We start from the raw sequence: 17,500 nt of genomic DNA, 5'->3' as shown, positions 1-17,500 counted from the left end.
ATGCTCTGTTTTTCTCTCAATTAATTTTAAATATAACAAAAGAATTTAGTAAAATAACTTCTTTATCATTCAGCTAGTTTTAGGAACATTAATTGTGACTAAGGTTTGGTGGAAGGTTTAAATCACAACACCCTACTGTCTTAGCAAAGGACATATTAGACAGTACAATTCTGTGTGCACTGTTTCTGGGAAACATAGGGGGATTGTCGTGGTAGGAATGCTTTTGCTTAAATGTCTGCTTTATCGTTAAATGGTGATGATGATGTCTAAACTCATGCCAGCATGGAAAACAGACGTTAAATGACGATGACCTGAATGGAATCACAAGATTCTGACAGAAGGTAGCAGATATATATATACATATATATATATATATATATACATATCAAAATAAGCAACAAGTATATCCGAGGTAGAGTGGTACAATTGTTTCATGCTCCTTCATTTTTTTTATTAAACACTGTAAGTATTACATCAGCTTTTTTAAAATGTCGAAATTTTAAATATATATATATATGTACAGTATTAAAGTCGGAGCCAAACCTATGAGCAACCAAGTAGAGGGAGAAAAGAAAAGGAGACCTAGCTTTGTGCCTCGTTTAAGATAAGAATAAACAGTCGTTAGAGATATAGTTACCTTTCTTTCCATAGTTCTGGTAATTGGTAAGTGACTTTGTAAGGCATGTTGGCATCAAAATCAACACCCAGGCCATCCCAGAAGGGTCCAAATGGGTTCCCTGCAAGTAAAAACAAAACGATATACACAATCCAGGAAACAGAAAGATTGTTAAATTATTATCATTATTATTATTACATATCAGTTATGCACTGGGGTCAAAGTAATGAACTAGACCCCCTCCCCCAAAATTTCTTGTGTCTATAGCGGAAAGGATGATGGTGGTGGTGTTGTTGTTGTTGTTGGAGGAGGAGGTGGATTGTTAGAGCCCCAAATAAAATTGCTATGTAGTATCTAGTTAGAGTTCTTTTACATTTGAGTTCAAATCTTGTCCAGGTTGATTCTGCATTAAGTAATTAATCATTGTTCCCATTCGAGACACTACTTGGCCTTCAACCTACAGAAGACATCATCATCATCATCACCACCACCACCACAATAATCATCATCATCATCATCATTTCCATCATCATCACCACCATTATAAAGAGCAGCAGAATGGCAGAGTTCAAACTGGTTTTTTTTTTGGGGTGGTGGGGATGTAGAGTCAGTTACATCGACCCCAATATGTAACTGGTTCCTTATTTTATCAACCCTGGGGGTAACAGTAATTGAGGTGAAATTTGAACTTGGAAACGTAAGTGACTGTGAACTAAATCAACTCAGCGTCGTGTTTTGTTGGATGCTCCTCCGCTTCTCCTGACCCAGAATTAAAACAAATCAATAACAGTTTCACCTCTTTCTTTATGTTGTTATCTTTGTAGGAGTAAAATCAACGTTGAATCGTTATCAAACATTATTGTCATTTCTGTAAAGGTGATGGCAGCCATTTCTGCTGACTCATCCTCATCATCATCATTGTCGTCTTTGTCATTATCACCATCAGCATCATCGTCATCATCAGCATCATCGTCATCATCATCATCGTCGTCGTCGTCATCATCATTATCATCATCATCGTCGTCATTATCATCGTCGTCGTCATCATCATCCTCATCATCATTATCGTCATCATCATCATCGTCGTCATCATCATCATTATCGTCATCATCATTATCGTCATCATCATCATTGTCATCATCATCGTTATCATCGTCATCCTCATCATCATCATCATCCTCATCCTCATCACCATCATCATCAGCATCATCATCATCATGGTCATCGTCATCATCATCATCGTCGTCATTAAATGAGAACATGAAGACAGATGAAATACTGCTGAGAAACTTGCCCAAGCATGTTAACAATTCTGCCAACTCGTTGCCTTAAATAATCCTTTCTACTCAAGGCACAAGGCCTGAAATTTTGGAGATGGGGGGAGGTACTTAATTTATTGACCCTGAAAGGATGAAAAGCAAAATTGACTATGGCAGAATTTGAACTCAGAACATAAGGATGGACGAAATGCTGCAAAGAATTCTGCCAGCTCACCACCTTAATAATAATAATAATAATCCTTTCTACTATAGGCACAAGGCCTGAAATTTAAGGGAGGGGGACAAGTTGATTACAATGACCCCAGTGTTTCACTGGTACTTAATTTATTGACCCCAAAAGGAGGATGAAAGACAAAGTGGACCTCGGCAGAATTTGAACTCAGAACGTAAGGACGGATGAAATGCCACGAAGCATTTTGCCCAGCATGCTAACGATTCTACAAGCTCACTGCCTTAATAATAATAATAATCTTTTCTACTCTAGGCACAAGGCCCAACATTTTTGGGGAAGGGGGGCCAGTTGATTAGATTGACCCCAGTACACAAAGACACACACACATATACATACACATATATACATACACGCACGACAGGCTTCTTTCAGTTTCCATCAACCAAATCCACTCACAAAGCATTGGTCTGCTCGAGGCTATAGAAGATACTTGGCCAAGGTGCCACGCAGTAGGATTGAACCTGGAACCACATGGTTAGGAAGCAAACTCCTTACTACATGGCCATGCCTGCACCTGTGTGTATATATATATTTATCTGTGTGTTTGTTTACATTTGTTCTCTGCAAAAATCACTGAGCTAGAAGCAGTGATGTTGTTTTCATTTTTCCCTATTAACATATTATTCGATGGCTTTGTGCCCTTGAAGCTACGTAGAAACAAGAGACCCCTTGCTCAACAACAAGTAAGGGTTAGAGAAAGGACAAAGAGTACCCGGCTGAAGAACAATGCTTCAGTAATATACCTGTCTAACCTAGTCTAGCCTGGAAAAACAGATCCAAACAGGAAGGAAACAAAACAAAATTCTATTTTCCTAAATTAATAAATGTACAATTGCATAAATTTACTTAGTGATTCTTTAGTCCTTACTTTGGTAAAAATGGTAAAGTTTATGCTTTGCTGATGAGACATAACCCATGTGGTCAATTGTATTTAATGGAAACATGAAAATAATATTAGTCGTTAATATCATTGTTTGATCACTGCATACTTAGTCGTAATTAGCTTTTTTATTGCTCCATGCATTAAATATGTTAATACTAACTTACCTGAGTAAAAATACTGGAGACACAACTCTGGGCATGTTTCCGGCTTATTCTGACCTCTTCAGCAAAACATAGTCTTCCCCATAATTGCTGAAGTAGTGATGGATGAATCACTAAGTAAAATATATAAGATTGCACACGAGCCATCGTAAAAGCCTACACATAGTCATCTGACCTACAAGGAATAGCAACCGAAATTGCTCTCAAATCACTATATACTATGGGCCCGAGAAATAGACAGGATGACCATGTTAGGAAATCTTTGACCATTAGCCTGACTGGGGACTAAACACCAAAACATTTGTTGACAATCATTTAAGACTTTAAACAATATGATACTAAGGTGAGCAGGCAGAATCGTTAGCACACCAGGTAAAATGCTTAGTGGCATTTTATCTGTCCTCACTTTCCAAGTTCAAATTCTGCCAAGGTTGACTTTGCCTTTCATCTTTTCAGGGTCAATAAAATAAGTACCAGTTACGCACTGGGGTCGTTTGAATCAACTTATCTCCTCCTCCGAAATTGCTGACCTTGCACCAAAATTTGAAATCAATATCTTATAAAGGTAACAGTGAATGATTGTATCACGAGATGGCTCAATGTATAAGGTACAAGTCTACCTGGGCTTAAGTGCTCAAATTGCTTCATATATATGACTATACCCACTATGATTTCTGTCGACTCCCTCAGTCCCCTTCCTAACAGACACTGCTCCTTGTTCTTTCGGCCTTAGATACACAAAGATTTGATAAAACTAGTCTATAAATTAAAACTGACCCCATAAAACAGTGACAAGCAAAATCTGTAACAAGTCTTTCTTTCTGATACCTTAGTAGCTTCTAAGCTGAAGTGAAGGCAGCATGTTCTTTGATGATCTCCTTACCTTCTTGGAGTGTTTAAGTAAAATTATACTAATGTGTCCAACTGTTTTAATTTAATTAAATTCTATTTCTTTATGCAGCTGAGGATTGCTCTGCATTTAAATTGATGTAATGATTGCATTGTTCAATTAAATGGAGTCGCTTGAAACGATCGTACTGCATTACCTCTGGATATCCTTGTTGCTTATTTTGATTTTATATATATATATATATATATATATAGTAAATCCAAAAAAAAGAACAACACCAAAAAAAAACAACAACAAGCGGACGTGGTAAAGTATTAGCTCAGGGAAGGAAAGCTGGTTTCACATGTGGTTATATATATATATATATATATACTTTGTGGGATAACCAGGCTACCATTGGTTTCATGTTAAGTGAGATATCTCTCAACAATTGTTCACGTTTTGCCACATGGACATTACTGTTTGTCTCCATCTTGGATTAAAAGATAAGATCTCATGAGATTCTGGAGTAAGCGAATAAATATACATCACTGGGTAATAACTCCCTTGAACTAAGTTTGAATTTTATAAATAAATATGTGCATGCAGACACACACAACCCTACCGTCATTATACACATTCCATATGTGCACTTGGTAGTTTAGGAGTGGCTGTGTGGTAAGTAGCTTGCTAACCAACCACATGGTTCGGGGTTCAGTCCCACTGTGTGGCATCTTGGGCAAGTGTCTTCTGCTTTAGCCCCGGGCCGACCAATGCCTTGTGAGTGGATTTGGTAGACGGAAACTGACAGAAGCCTGTCGTATATATGTATATATGTGTGTGTGTGTGTGTGTGTGTGTGTGTGTGTGTGTTTGTTTGTCCGTGTTTGTTCCCCTAGCATTGCTTGACAACCGATGCTGGTGTGTTTACGTCCCCGTCACTTAGCAGTTCGGCAAAAGAGAATGATAGAATAAGTACTGGGCTTACAAAGAATAAGTCCTGGGGTCGATTTGCTCGACTAAAGGCGGTGCTCCAGCATGGCCACTGTCAAAGGACTGAAACAAGTAAAAGAGTAAAGAGTAAAGAGTATGATTGTGGAATTTAACTTGTTTTGTCTCATGTTGTAAATTCACAGGATTGCATATTTGTATGTTTGTGTACATATTTCTATACACGTTTGTGCATATATTCGTATGCGTGTGTATATATCCATTCTGTAAATCATTTGGTATCAGAAAAACAAAACAAAACCCTCACAGAGGACATTGTAATAATAACTTACCTTCTTTCATTCGACAGTCTTTCGTTTTGTCTTCTCCTACTGCGAAACACCAGCCCGTACGATTCCCAGGAGGCCAGTATGTTGGTGCGAGATAAGCCATGAAATCTTCTGCTAGGATCAGAGAATGGTACGTGGACAAAGGCTCAACACGAAACCATTCATCAAATGGTATGTTTTTCTGTGAAGACAGAAACATGTGGATATGTACATATATATTTATATACATACATGCACATATACATATGCATATATACACACATCACTCTCTCTTTATACACACACACATATCACGTAAAAGCACCCACTACACTCTTGGAGTGGTTTGTGTTAGGAAGGGCATCCAGCTGTAGAAACTCTGACAGATCAAGATTGGAGCCTGGTGCAGCCATTTGGTTCGCCAGTCCTAAGTCAAATTGTCCAACCCATGGAAAGCGGACGTTAAATGATGATGGTGATGACTATCGCTTAGAAGGAAGTTCTAACAAGAACTAGGGATCCTTCACTGCTAATTAACCGATAGCTGGGACGCCAACAGGTGCTACTCCTCCAGGTCATAGCAGACCTTGGAACAATAGCAGCTAAGAGATGGTTCTATGCTCCTTAAAACCCTGAAACTCCTGTACCAGGGCCTCACTACCAAATTCAGCCTAGGATCATACCCATGATGGCTGCAACCTGATTTGGAGCAATGTCATTGGTTGATTGTTCTCTTAAACACTAGCAGCATGGATGCGGCTTTTCAGCACTGCAAAGGACCTTGACTCTTTGGCAAAGATATGGCAATGATGGGTGCCTATTGGAGCAGGTGTTCAGAGAGCTTACCAACTTTGCTGACACATGCCTTCATTCCATCATGGCATTTTTCGTTGAGTGTTTAGCAGTTCTTAACAGTGGCCAGCCACAGTATGCAATGCATAATAGAAATGTTAAAATCATCATTTAACGTCCGTTTTTCATGCTAGCATGGGTTGGACCATTTGACTGAGGTCTGGCGAACCAGACTCCAATCTGATCTGGCAGAGTTTCTACAGCTGGATGCCCTTCCTAATGCCAACCACTCCAAGAGTGTAGTGGGTGCTTTTACATGCCACCAGCACAAGGGCCAGTTTGGTGGTACTGGCAACGGCCAGGCCCAAATGGTGCTTTTTATGTGCCACCTGCACAGGAGCCAGTCCAGCGGCACTGGCAACGATCTCGCTCGGGCAACGATATGTTTATATAGAGAAAGCAGATCAATGAAATTGCACAGTAGAAAGAGAGTGTAGATTTCCCAGTGTAAAGTGGTAAAGTTGATACCATCATCATCAGCATCATTGAACATATTTTCTATGTTGGCATTGGTTGGACAGTTTGACTGGAGCTGGTAGGGCCAGGAGCCACACCAGAGTCCAGTATATCTGTTCTGGCATTGTTTCTATGGCTGGATGCCCTTCCTAACACCAACCACTCCACAGAGTGTACTGGGTGCTTTTTATGTGGCACCAGCGTCAGTTCTTTTTTATATTTATATATATCAAAGCTGAATACCTTTGCTAAAACAAATGACCAACCTATTTTAAAATACCTGATACATACGACAACGAAAAATGGTTTTCTCTTTTGTCGTATGTATCAGACAGACAGCAAAGGACTGCGACATGTGAGGAAATGTTGTGCTGGAACAGATGAATCTAATTCACGCCAGCATGGAAAAAAATCAGCAGAAACTGACAATGACGATGGTTAGGATCACCATCATCATCTTAATAATTTAAAGGAAGAAAATCTTACATATGTTCTCCATGGTGGCAAGACTATTGTGCGGTTAATGGCTTTTGCAAAACCAAGAGCACCAAGAAATTGTTCTGCTTGGTTGCCAAAACGTCCTTGAAAAAGAAGACAAAAGACAAAAAAGACACAATTTTTGAAAATTTTGATTTAAAAAAAATTTGTGAAAAACATTTGTAGCTAGATTACTCAGTCTCCTTTAGTAATTACTCTGAAATTAAATCGTTATAGTTTTAATTTTATCCTAATACATTCGAATCTTACTCATCACTTTTACCTTGAGATTTTGTTCTGAGGTGTACAAGCTGTTACTCTCCACCCCCGTTCCATCTGCTGCTCTTAAATCCCCCCTACCACCACCTTTTCTTTTTCTAGGTGAAGTCCTTATGGTTTTGTTGCTTTTTTTCTTTATAATTTAATCTTTTATATTTTTTAATGTTTCTTTTTTTCTTTCTTCTCTTCCTGCAAAAATATGTTGGCAATAAAAAAAACAAAATCTAACTGGTGAAAAAAGAATAACCATAAAAAATTTGCTGTTGAAACCAAAACATTAAAAAAAAAAATTTCAAATCAATTTTTTTCTTTCAGTTTAATTTATTAGAAAGAACTGACAATTTGCTGAAGAATTTGAAGAATTTAGTTTCACTGATAGATGCATTACAAGACAAATAAGAAACAGAAAACTGGATGAAAGTGCCAAGAGGTTAGCAGTTCATTTCCTATCAAAGGGAGCGTGTTATTTCCATGGTCAAGATCCTTAAAATCTCATCATGTCCATTTAGCTGAAACTTCATATATATACATCACCACCATTTAACACCTGTTTTCCATGCTGGCATGGGTTGGCTGACTTGATAGGAACTGGTGTGTTAGAGGCCTGCAACCAAGCTCCAAGGTCTGCTTTGATAGTTTCTACAGCTGGAAGCCTTCCTAACACCAACCAAATCCTTCCACCGATGTGTAGAGTGTTAACCCTTTCATTACCAATCCGGCTGAAACTGGCTCTGGCTTTGTAATATAAATGTCTTGTTTTCATAAGTTTTGAATTAAAATCTTCCACCAAACCTTAGTCACAATTTATGTTCCTAACACTAGCTTAATGATAACGAAGTTATTTTACTAAATTCTTTGTTATATTTAAAATTAATTGAAAGAAACACAGAACATCTCATAATAAATACAGTAACGAAAGGGTTAAGGTAAGTGGCTTTATGCCAGGTGATGATAGGTAACAGCATGATAAAAGAACAGGAACAGGTGTGTCACAATTAGGGCAACACATGGTTAACCCAGTTGGAAATGAGAGATGATGGCCAAGCATACGCCCAAGCTCAAAGGAGAATGAATATAAGAGAATTGATACAAGGGACTTGGCAGGGTAAGTTCACAAGAGTGTGGAAGGAGGGTGAAGGATGGACAGAGATGGGAATAGAAGGAAAAGCAGCAAGTGGTGAACATGGGTGAAGGTGTGGCCATCATCATCATCATCATTTACCGTCTGTTTTTGGCATGGTTTCTACAGCTGGATGCCTCCCCTAACGCCAACCACTTTGCAGAGAGTACTCAGTGCCTTTTACGTGGCACCCGCAGCAGCAGTGAGGTTAGCAAGTAGCTTGCAGGACAAGATCCCTCAACTGGGGAAGAGCAGTATTGAGGGACGGTAGTATCGAGCGAGTACGGAGGAAGGGGCGCAGCGGTTCCCCTTCGAGGGAGAGGGAGGAGTCATGGACTTGAACTTCACTTTACTGGGCAGATCTTCTAAAGCACGGCAGTTGTCTTGGTCCTTTGTCACCCAAACACCAGATTATTGATGAAATCTCACACAATAAGAGCAGGGCAGAAGGTATTTACCTTAATTAAAGATGTATTCAAGTAACAGATTGGTCAAGACCCTGCATACCTATCTCTTCAATAATACCACCCTACCCTTATGCTGGCGAGACATCGGCCACTACGAAAAAAAAAAGGACTAGCTATGACATAGAGGGCAATGGAAAGATCAACGCGAGGAATATTGTTGCAGAAACGTATCTGAAATGAAGAAAATTCCAGAATGGAGTAGAGTGAACGATCGCAGAATATTGAAAGCCCCAGTTCTACTGGGCCAGACATGTAAGTCTCAGGTGGACCCGAGACGGCCTAAGTCCACCCTGTTGCTATTTCTTCCATGTTATTGACTTTTCGTGGATATTTTGTATTTCATTAACAAGTTTAAATGACTTGTGCGGCGATACTAAATCATGTCTAACCGTATGCTTGGTGTTGTTCAGCCGCAACCTGCCCGAGGTAACCATCGTTTAAAACCAGCGATTTTCGACCATTTTCAATTCATGATGGAACCACGAACGTTACGGAAAGCCATCAGCTTTTTATTAAAAAAAGTATTATTATATCTAAAATCAAGAACAAAAAAGGGTATCAAAATTATTTTGAAACAGGAGTGGACACACACATTAATTAATCACAAAGGAATAAGCATGGACCAGTGAGGTGCATTAGGAAACGTTAAGGGTACCCGAGTCGGTGCTTTTATCAGGGTAAATGATAAGTAATCATCATCGAAACCGACGGAGATCCATTCAAGTCTTAACGTCCACGTCGACAATATTTTGTTCTGAACTAACATCCAAAGTCGAGCTCAATTAATCCATGTAAAGCAATGTTTAAAAATTGCCTCCCATTTAAAAAAAAAAATTCCCCTAATTAGCGTTATTAATTAATACTAAAAGAAAGTTTTAATAAGTTTCTGCCGAATTATGATAATTAAGTTTCCCGCTAAGTTTATTGACAGTAATCATTAAAAAATAAGGAATTAATAATAAAAATGGTTAACCCTAAAAGATTAGTCAAGACATAAACATTAAGGGAACTACTTGAGAACAGTGGTCCCAGTGCGCGCACTCGCAGGGTCGCGCATCCGCGGTAGCTAGTCATGACTAGTCGATCCTTACTTTGTGCTTTGTTATTTACTTTGTTTAAAAAATGATTTACATTGTGTTTTTGTGTTTTATTTACTTTGTGTAAAAAAATTAATTGATTTTGTGTTTTATTTACTTTGCTAGGGAGTCGTAGGATCGACTAGTCACGACTAGCTAGCGCGAGTGCGCGCACTGGGACCACTGTTCTCAAGTAGTACCAAGGTTAGTCAAGATATAAACATTAACCATAAAATGTGTTCCACTGTGATCAATAATAATTAATTTCGTTCGTTGGGTTTGTATGAATTTAACAAGCTAAAGTACAATTATACCAACAGACCACGTTCACGTAATGGCAGGCGTTGACGTAAACAGCCGAAGTTTAGACTCTTTTTTTTTTTAATCTCAAGCACAGGTAAATAAGAACTCATTTGCTGTTCTCAGTTACCGAGAAAACAACAAAGAAATACCTACGGTTCAGTAATTTGAAAAACAAAAATAAAAAATTACAGCTTGATAAGAGAGGTCACTAGTATTAACTATCACAACAGATACACTCACACACACACACATACGCAATCATATAAACACACAGACACATGTATACACATGCACACATACATATAGATACGCTCTTACCCATGCAGGGACAATAGATCAAATATCCACGTTCGTCCCAGACGAAAGTCTTCACAAGTTTTTTTGATTCATCCGCTGTGACATCGGCAGACACTTTCAATGAAATTGTTAAGAGGAAAGTCAATAAATATGCGTATTCTTGCCACCGAAGACGACGGCAAAGTCGAGAGACTGGAAGATGGGTGAAGCACGCCATTGTCAGTCTGTGTGTAAATGTGTCGGAGGTTAGACACACACACACACACACACACACATATATATATATATATATGTGTGTGTGTTTGTGTATAATAATTAAAAAACAAGTTATAACTTATTATTCCCCCCTCTTCACTATATTTTTTTTTTAAATAAATATATTAGTGATGTTTATTTAATCGTCTCAAAACGAATAATTAACTAAAAACTAAAAATTTATTTGTCATATACGTCTTTCAGGACATCGTCATTTTATAAGATTTTGGTGGCAAATTTTAAAAATAACATAATTTAATTGCATGAAAAAACCATTACCCGAGAACTTTCATCTAATTCTTCCAAATCTGTTATAAATGTAATAATGACTGGCGAGGCCTACCAGCACCTAAAGATCGTTGAAAAACGATTCCCCGGGTCGGTTATCTATAAAATAACTTAAAAAAAAAAAAAAGCTTTAATATCTCAACTTCCCATGTTCCCTGCTCTTCAAAAATTCCAAAGCTTTGAATTTTCCCCAACAACTGATATATCTCATTCCGTTTTTCTTTCTTTTTTTTTTTTTTCTCCTTTAGTTTACATTTCTTGGGGTACTCAAGTATTTGGGATTTGTTGGCGAAGGAAGAATATGTTTGTGATTGTGAATATTCTTGCTTCTCCATTGCCGTTCTTAATGGGTGAAACCAATTGAAAACAAGGGCGATCTTTCGTCTCTAGTAGACCTTTCCGTCGATTTCCGTAAAAAAAATTTTCTTTTTTTACATATGGGCTTGCGGGAACTTTTGAAGGAATAAGAGCGAAAGAGACACATTACTTTCTCTGTCTCTTCACACACACTAACAGAAGCACTTCACTTACACAACATACTGTCTGTCTCCCACACCCCATCAAACACACACACACACACACATGTACATCAATGCTCCCATGCACGGTAACTTCAAAAGAACTTCCCTCGTCATACAATCGCTTTCTCTTAGTCTCTTTCGCTCTCATTACTTCAAAAGTTCCTGCAAGCCCATATGTAAAAAAAAAAAATTTTTTACGGAAATCGACGGAAAGGTCTACTAGAGACGAAAGATTGCCGATTTATGTTTAAAAAAAAAAAACAAAAACAGAATCCAATGGCCGGTGGGGGTGGGGGGTATCAGTTATAAAAAGTTTGGGATTTTTACCTTTTGACCGACAGATTTAAAAAATAGTTTTTTGCAACTAAACTCTTTCAAATTTCGTATACTTGTTCTCTTGGCGTTGTTGAGAAAATTCTGTATTTTGGAAGTTATTTTTTGTTAAAGTTGTCGTATTTCTACACATTCTACCAGTTTACGAAGTTTGAAAGTGTTTAGTTACAAAGAAATTATTTTTTAAATCTGTCGGTCAAAAGGTAAAGATCCAAAGTTTGTTGTATGTCGTGGCAGGCGTGAATTCTCCTCTCATGTTGTTTAACCACAGGTCACACCCGAGATCATGCAAACCTGTAGAGGGTACTCAATGGCGCGTAGCCTAGTGGTTAGAGTGTTGCCCTTACGACCACGAGATCGTGGTTTCGATTCCTGGACCGGGCAATGTGTCGTGTTCTTGGACAAAATATTTCATTTCAAGTTGACAGTTTTGCAAAAGAGACTGATAGGCACAGGAGTGGCTGTGTGGTAAGTAGCTTGCTAACCAACCACATGGTTCCGGGTTCAGTCCCACTGTGTGGCACCTTGGGCAAGTGTCTTCTGCTATAGCTCCGGGCCAACCAATGCCTTGTGAGTGGATTTGGTAGACGGAAACTGAAAGAAGCCTGTCGTATATATGTATATATATATATATATATATGTGTGTGTGTGTTTGTCCCCCTAGCATTGCTTGACAACCGATGCTGATGTGTTTACGTCCCCGTCACTTAGCGGTTCAGCAAAAGAGACCGATAGAATAAGTACTGGGCTTACAAAGAATAAGTCCCGGGGTCGATTTGCTTGACTAAAGGTGATGCTCCAGCATGGCCGCAGTCAAATGACTGAAACAAGTAAAAGAGAAAGTAAAAGAGAGGCAGTGCTCAGCATGGCCGCAGTCTAATGATTGGAACAAGGAAATGGTAAAAGACACCCATGTTACACATTAGGGAAGCAGTCGTAGCTACCCCAGCTCTCTAAGCTGGGCCAGGGGACAACATCTCACTCATAAGCTTTATTTTTGCTTTAGTTTCTATGGCTGGATGTCCCCCAACTCCACCCCTGCCTCTTTCCAAAGGGTGCTGGGTGCTTTTTTCTTTTTTTCTTCATTCAGTATACCACCTGAAAAGAGGCCCTTGGGTCTCCAAGTCACAGCATGTGACTAAGTAGTTAGGATATTCAGCTCTCAGTCGTATGGTCATGAGTTCAAACCCTGGTGGCTTCTTGTGTCCTTCAGCAAGACACTTTATTTCACTTTTGCTCCAGTCCACTCAGCTGGCAAAAATGAGTTGTACTTGTATTTTGAAGGGACTCGCCTTGGCCCATTCTGTGTCACGTTGGATCTCCCTCAGAACTACATTAAAGGTACACATGTCTGTGGAGTACTCAGCCACTTGAAGGTTAATTTCATGGGTAGGCTGTTCTGTTGATTGGTTCTACTGGAAAACTCATCGTAGCCACCAACAGAATACCATTCAGTTAATTTGCCATCGAATGCCCCTAATAGCCTCATACTTAAGAGTGCAGTGGGAGGATGCGGTTGAGAAAGTAATGGACAGATGTATCATCATCATCATCGTTTAACGTCCGTTCTCCATGCTAGCATGGGTTGGACAGTTCGACCGGGTCTGGGAAGCCAGGAGGCTGCACCAGGCTCCAGTCTGATCTGTCAGTGTTTCTACAGCTGGATGCCCTTCCTAACGCCAACCACTCCGAGAGTGTAGTGGGTGCTTTTTACGTGCCACCGGCACAGGTGCCAGGGGGGGCTGGCAACGGCCACGATCGGTTGGTGCTTTTTACGTGCCACCGGCACAGAAGCCAATCAAGGCAGCGCTGGCATCGACCACGTACGGATGGTGCATTTTAGGTGCCAGGGTAGGCTGGCAACGGCCACGATCGGTTGGTGCTTTTTACGTGCCACCGGCACAAAAGCCAATCAAGGTGGCGCTGGCATTGACCATGTACGGATTGTGCTTTTTAGGTGCCAGGGTAGGCTGGCAACGGCCACGATCGGTTGGTGCTTTTTACGTGCCACCGGCACAAAAACCAGTCAAGGTGGCGCTGGCATTGACCATGTACGGATTGTGCTTTTTAGGTGCCAGGGTAGGCTGGCAACGGCCACGATCGGTTGGTGCTTTTTACGTGCCACCGGCACAAAAGCCAGTCAAGGTGGCGCTGGCATTGACCATGTACGGATTGTGCTTTTTAGGTGCCAGGGTAGGCTGGCAACGGCCACGATCGGTTGGTGCTTTTTACGTGCCACCGGCACAAAAACCAGTCAAGGTGGCGCTGGCATTGACCATGTACGGATTGTGCTTTTTAGGTGCCAGGGTAGGCTGGCAACGGCCACGATCGGTTGGTGCTTTTTACGTGCCACCGGCACAAAAACCAGTCAAGGTGGCGCTGGCATTGACCATGTACGGATTGTGCTTTTTAGGTGCCAGGGTAGGCTGGCAACGGCCACGATCGGTTGGTGCTTTTTACGTGCCACCGGCACAAAAGCCAGTCAAGGCGATGCTGGCATTGGCCACGTACAGATGGTGTTTATTACATGCCACCAGCATAGGTGCCAAGAGAGACTATCAACGGCCACGAATGGTTGGTGCTTTTTATGTGCCACCAGCAGGTTAATATGTGTATTTATTATTTATTGTCCAAAAACCGAAACAGAGAGAGAGAATAGTAAAAATATCTGCAAACCAACCACAACATGGGTTTGTTTCTTTTTAGCAATAAATCATCATCCAGCTGGATAATGTCCAATATCGGAAATCAGATAAATGTATAAAAATAAAATCTTCTGTTTAGCTAAAGTTGGTAGAGTTTCCCTGAGATTAAAATATCACAAATGTACCAAAAAAAAAAAAAAATCCTAAAAGAAAATTTTTAAAAAAACCCAACAAAACTAAATACATTTGAGGACAAGTTTTATGGACAGAAATGATGGATTGTTTTCTACTTCTTCTCATAATTTATGCACTCTCTTGGTCATGAACCGACTTGTTTGCAGGTAATCAAGTATAATTAATTACAATAACTAAAAAGACTACAGCAACTCAGGGAAACTAAGCCAGAACAACCTGCCATCCTCTACACACCATCATAAACTGCGAGCAGGGTACAAATTGTTGTCCTTAAATGCTCGCAGTTTATGCAACAAAATACATTTGTTCAACGCCTACATCAGAAGTGTTGACCCTGACTTCATCACTGTCACGGAAACATGGGCGCATTCCTTACTCTGTGATGGGGTTTTCAACATTACGGGGTACAACCTCTTCCGTAAGGACCGCACTAACCGCCGTGGTGGTGGTGTGATGGTCTACGTTCGTTCAAATTTTTTGGTAATTCCTTGTGCCAATTTGAACGAATCACAAGAAGTTTTTTTCTGTGACGTGCGTATGACCATGTCAACACTCCTGCTTGGCGTTGTTTATCGTCCCCCAAGTTACCATCGGGACACACAGCTTTGCAATGTCCTCCGAGCTGCTGCCAGGAAAACAGCCACTTATGTGTTTATTGCAGGCGATTTCAATCATCCTGAGATCGATTGGGAGACCTTCCATTGGCCACAGAGTGCAAACGATTTTGTTGAGCTTGTGCTGGACTCAAACTGGTCACAAGTAGTCACCTCTCCAACAAGAGGCGACAACACCTTGGACCTGCTCTTCACCACAACTCCTGAAGCGGTTATCAATTGCACTACGGAGGAACCTCTAGGTGACTCTGATCATGCTATGATCATCGCCAATCTGGCTCTTGCGGGCAACAAAAACCTGAACCATCTCCAATCTGCTTCCTTCGATTGGAAGAGAGCAGATTGGAACCTGTACCACACTGAACTACAGCACCCAAACTGGCGTGAATTCTACAACTCTGGAGATGTGAATACTATACTCCAGAGTATCTGGACTCAATATGGGCAGCATGTGCAGCATCAGTGCCACGTAAACACAAAAAAGAAGAACCGTCCCAAAAGGGCAATTTGGGAAACTTCAGCGGTCCGACTTGCCAGGAGGGAACGTCGGACTGCTGAACGGGAATACAGGTTGCATAAATCAGACACCAACAGGAAGAAGCGGAATAAATCCTCCAACCATCTCAAGCAAGTGACAAAAAAAGCAGTGCTTGAATTTGAACAGTGCATAGCAGCCAATCCTGACAGCAAGGTTTTCTGGAAATATGTGCATTCAAGCAGAGACCTCACTCTCCAGTGGGCCCTCTTCGCAACCCTCACACAAACCAGATCACTGACGACCCCAAGGAATGCGCAGAACTCATTGCCGAGTGCTATGCAAACATATTCACTGTTGAAAGTCAAAATGTACCATCTTCACCATCACTAACAGCAACTCCATAACAACTATGGAATTTACACCTGCAATGCTGCGACGTCACCTTCAAAATAAGCGCAACTATGCCTCCCCTGGTCTCGATGGAGTTACATACCTGCTTCTCAAACGTGGCAGGCACTTCCTTTTACACCAGCTTTCTATTTTCTTCCAGTACTGTCTCAACAATGGTGCTACTCCGGAGCAGTGGAAAACTGCCAGTGTCATTCCTCTGTTCAAAAAGGGCGACCGCACATCACCTGTCAACTATCGCCCAGTCAGTCTCACTAGCTGTATTGCAAAACTGATGGAATCGTGTGTCAGAGAAACACTCTGGAACTTCTGGAGCTCTCACAGTCTCATCCGACCCTCACAATATGGATTTGTCCCTAACTCCAGCTGCAGTGACCAGCTTGTCGAGTTCCTTGAGGACATTACTCAGATTACTGACAGTGGCTCATGGGTGGATGTTGTCTACCTTGACTTTGCTAAGGCTTTCAACTCTGTGCCACACAAAAGGCTTATGGTGAAACTCTCTGCAATGGGTGTGGGGGATGACCTTTTCAACTGGTTGAAATCCTTCATCCTCAGCCGAAAGGAGGTAGTCACAGTTCTAGGACAGCACTCTACACCATATGAGATGTCATCGGGTGTACCACAGGGATCTGTCCTTGGTCCCCTCTTGTTTGTGGCATACATTAACGACATAGATGCCAATTTAAAGAATGCCACAGTATTGAAATATGCAGACGACATCAAGCTGTACCTTGAAATCAAGAGGACAGATCCTGATGTCTACAACTCTTTCCTGCAATCAGACCTAGACACAATGCAGCAATGGATCACAGACTGGCAACTGAAACTGGCTGTGGACAAGTGTACTACCATGCATTTTGGGAGAAAAAACCCTGCGTTCACATACTCCCTCCACAACACTGATATCAAGAAATCCTCTTGCGAGCGTGACCTAGGCATCACTGTCAGCAGTGATTTGCGTTGGTCAAAGCATATCTCTAAGATTGTCAGGAAGGCCGAGGGTGTCTTGGCATCACTCAGCAGGTCTTTTGTTAGCCGCTCTCCAGCCATCTATTTAAAACTGTATACAGCTATGGTACGACCACACTTGGAATTCGCATCATCAGTTTGGAACCCCTATCTTGCACAGAACATTGACCTCCTGGAATCTGTCCAGAGACGTGCAACCAAACGC

General features: G+C 40.8%; 1 protein-coding gene and 1 long non-coding RNA gene across 2 annotated transcripts in view; one reads left to right on the top strand and one right to left on the bottom strand.

Moving 5' to 3' along the window:
- Positions 1–10,836, bottom strand: part of LOC115222304 (GDP-fucose protein O-fucosyltransferase 1) — a 15,810-nt gene extending 4,974 nt beyond the window's left edge. Inside the window, exons 1-4 of the mRNA XM_029792482.2 lie at positions 10,608–10,836; positions 7,054–7,148; positions 5,284–5,461; positions 638–737 (exon numbers count right to left, since the gene is read on the bottom strand). Coding sequence (XP_029648342.1) covers positions 638–737; positions 5,284–5,461; positions 7,054–7,148; positions 10,608–10,803 — 569 coding nt within the window. The 5' untranslated portion in view covers positions 10,804–10,836. The remainder of the gene's footprint in view (positions 1–637; positions 738–5,283; positions 5,462–7,053; positions 7,149–10,607) is intronic.
- Positions 8,279–17,500, top strand: part of LOC118767111 — a 32,478-nt gene continuing 23,256 nt past the window's right edge. The window contains exons 1-2 of the long non-coding RNA XR_005003006.1: positions 8,279–8,893; positions 10,113–10,190. This is a non-coding gene — a long non-coding RNA (uncharacterized LOC118767111). The remainder of the gene's footprint in view (positions 8,894–10,112; positions 10,191–17,500) is intronic.

The sequence above is a fragment of the Octopus sinensis genome, linkage group LG19, assembly GCF_006345805.1.
Source record: "Octopus sinensis linkage group LG19, ASM634580v1, whole genome shotgun sequence".
NCBI lineage: Eukaryota > Metazoa > Mollusca > Cephalopoda > Octopoda > Octopodidae > Octopus > Octopus sinensis.
Note: the sequence above shows the minus strand (reverse complement) of the source record. Positions and strands in the feature narration are given on the sequence as shown.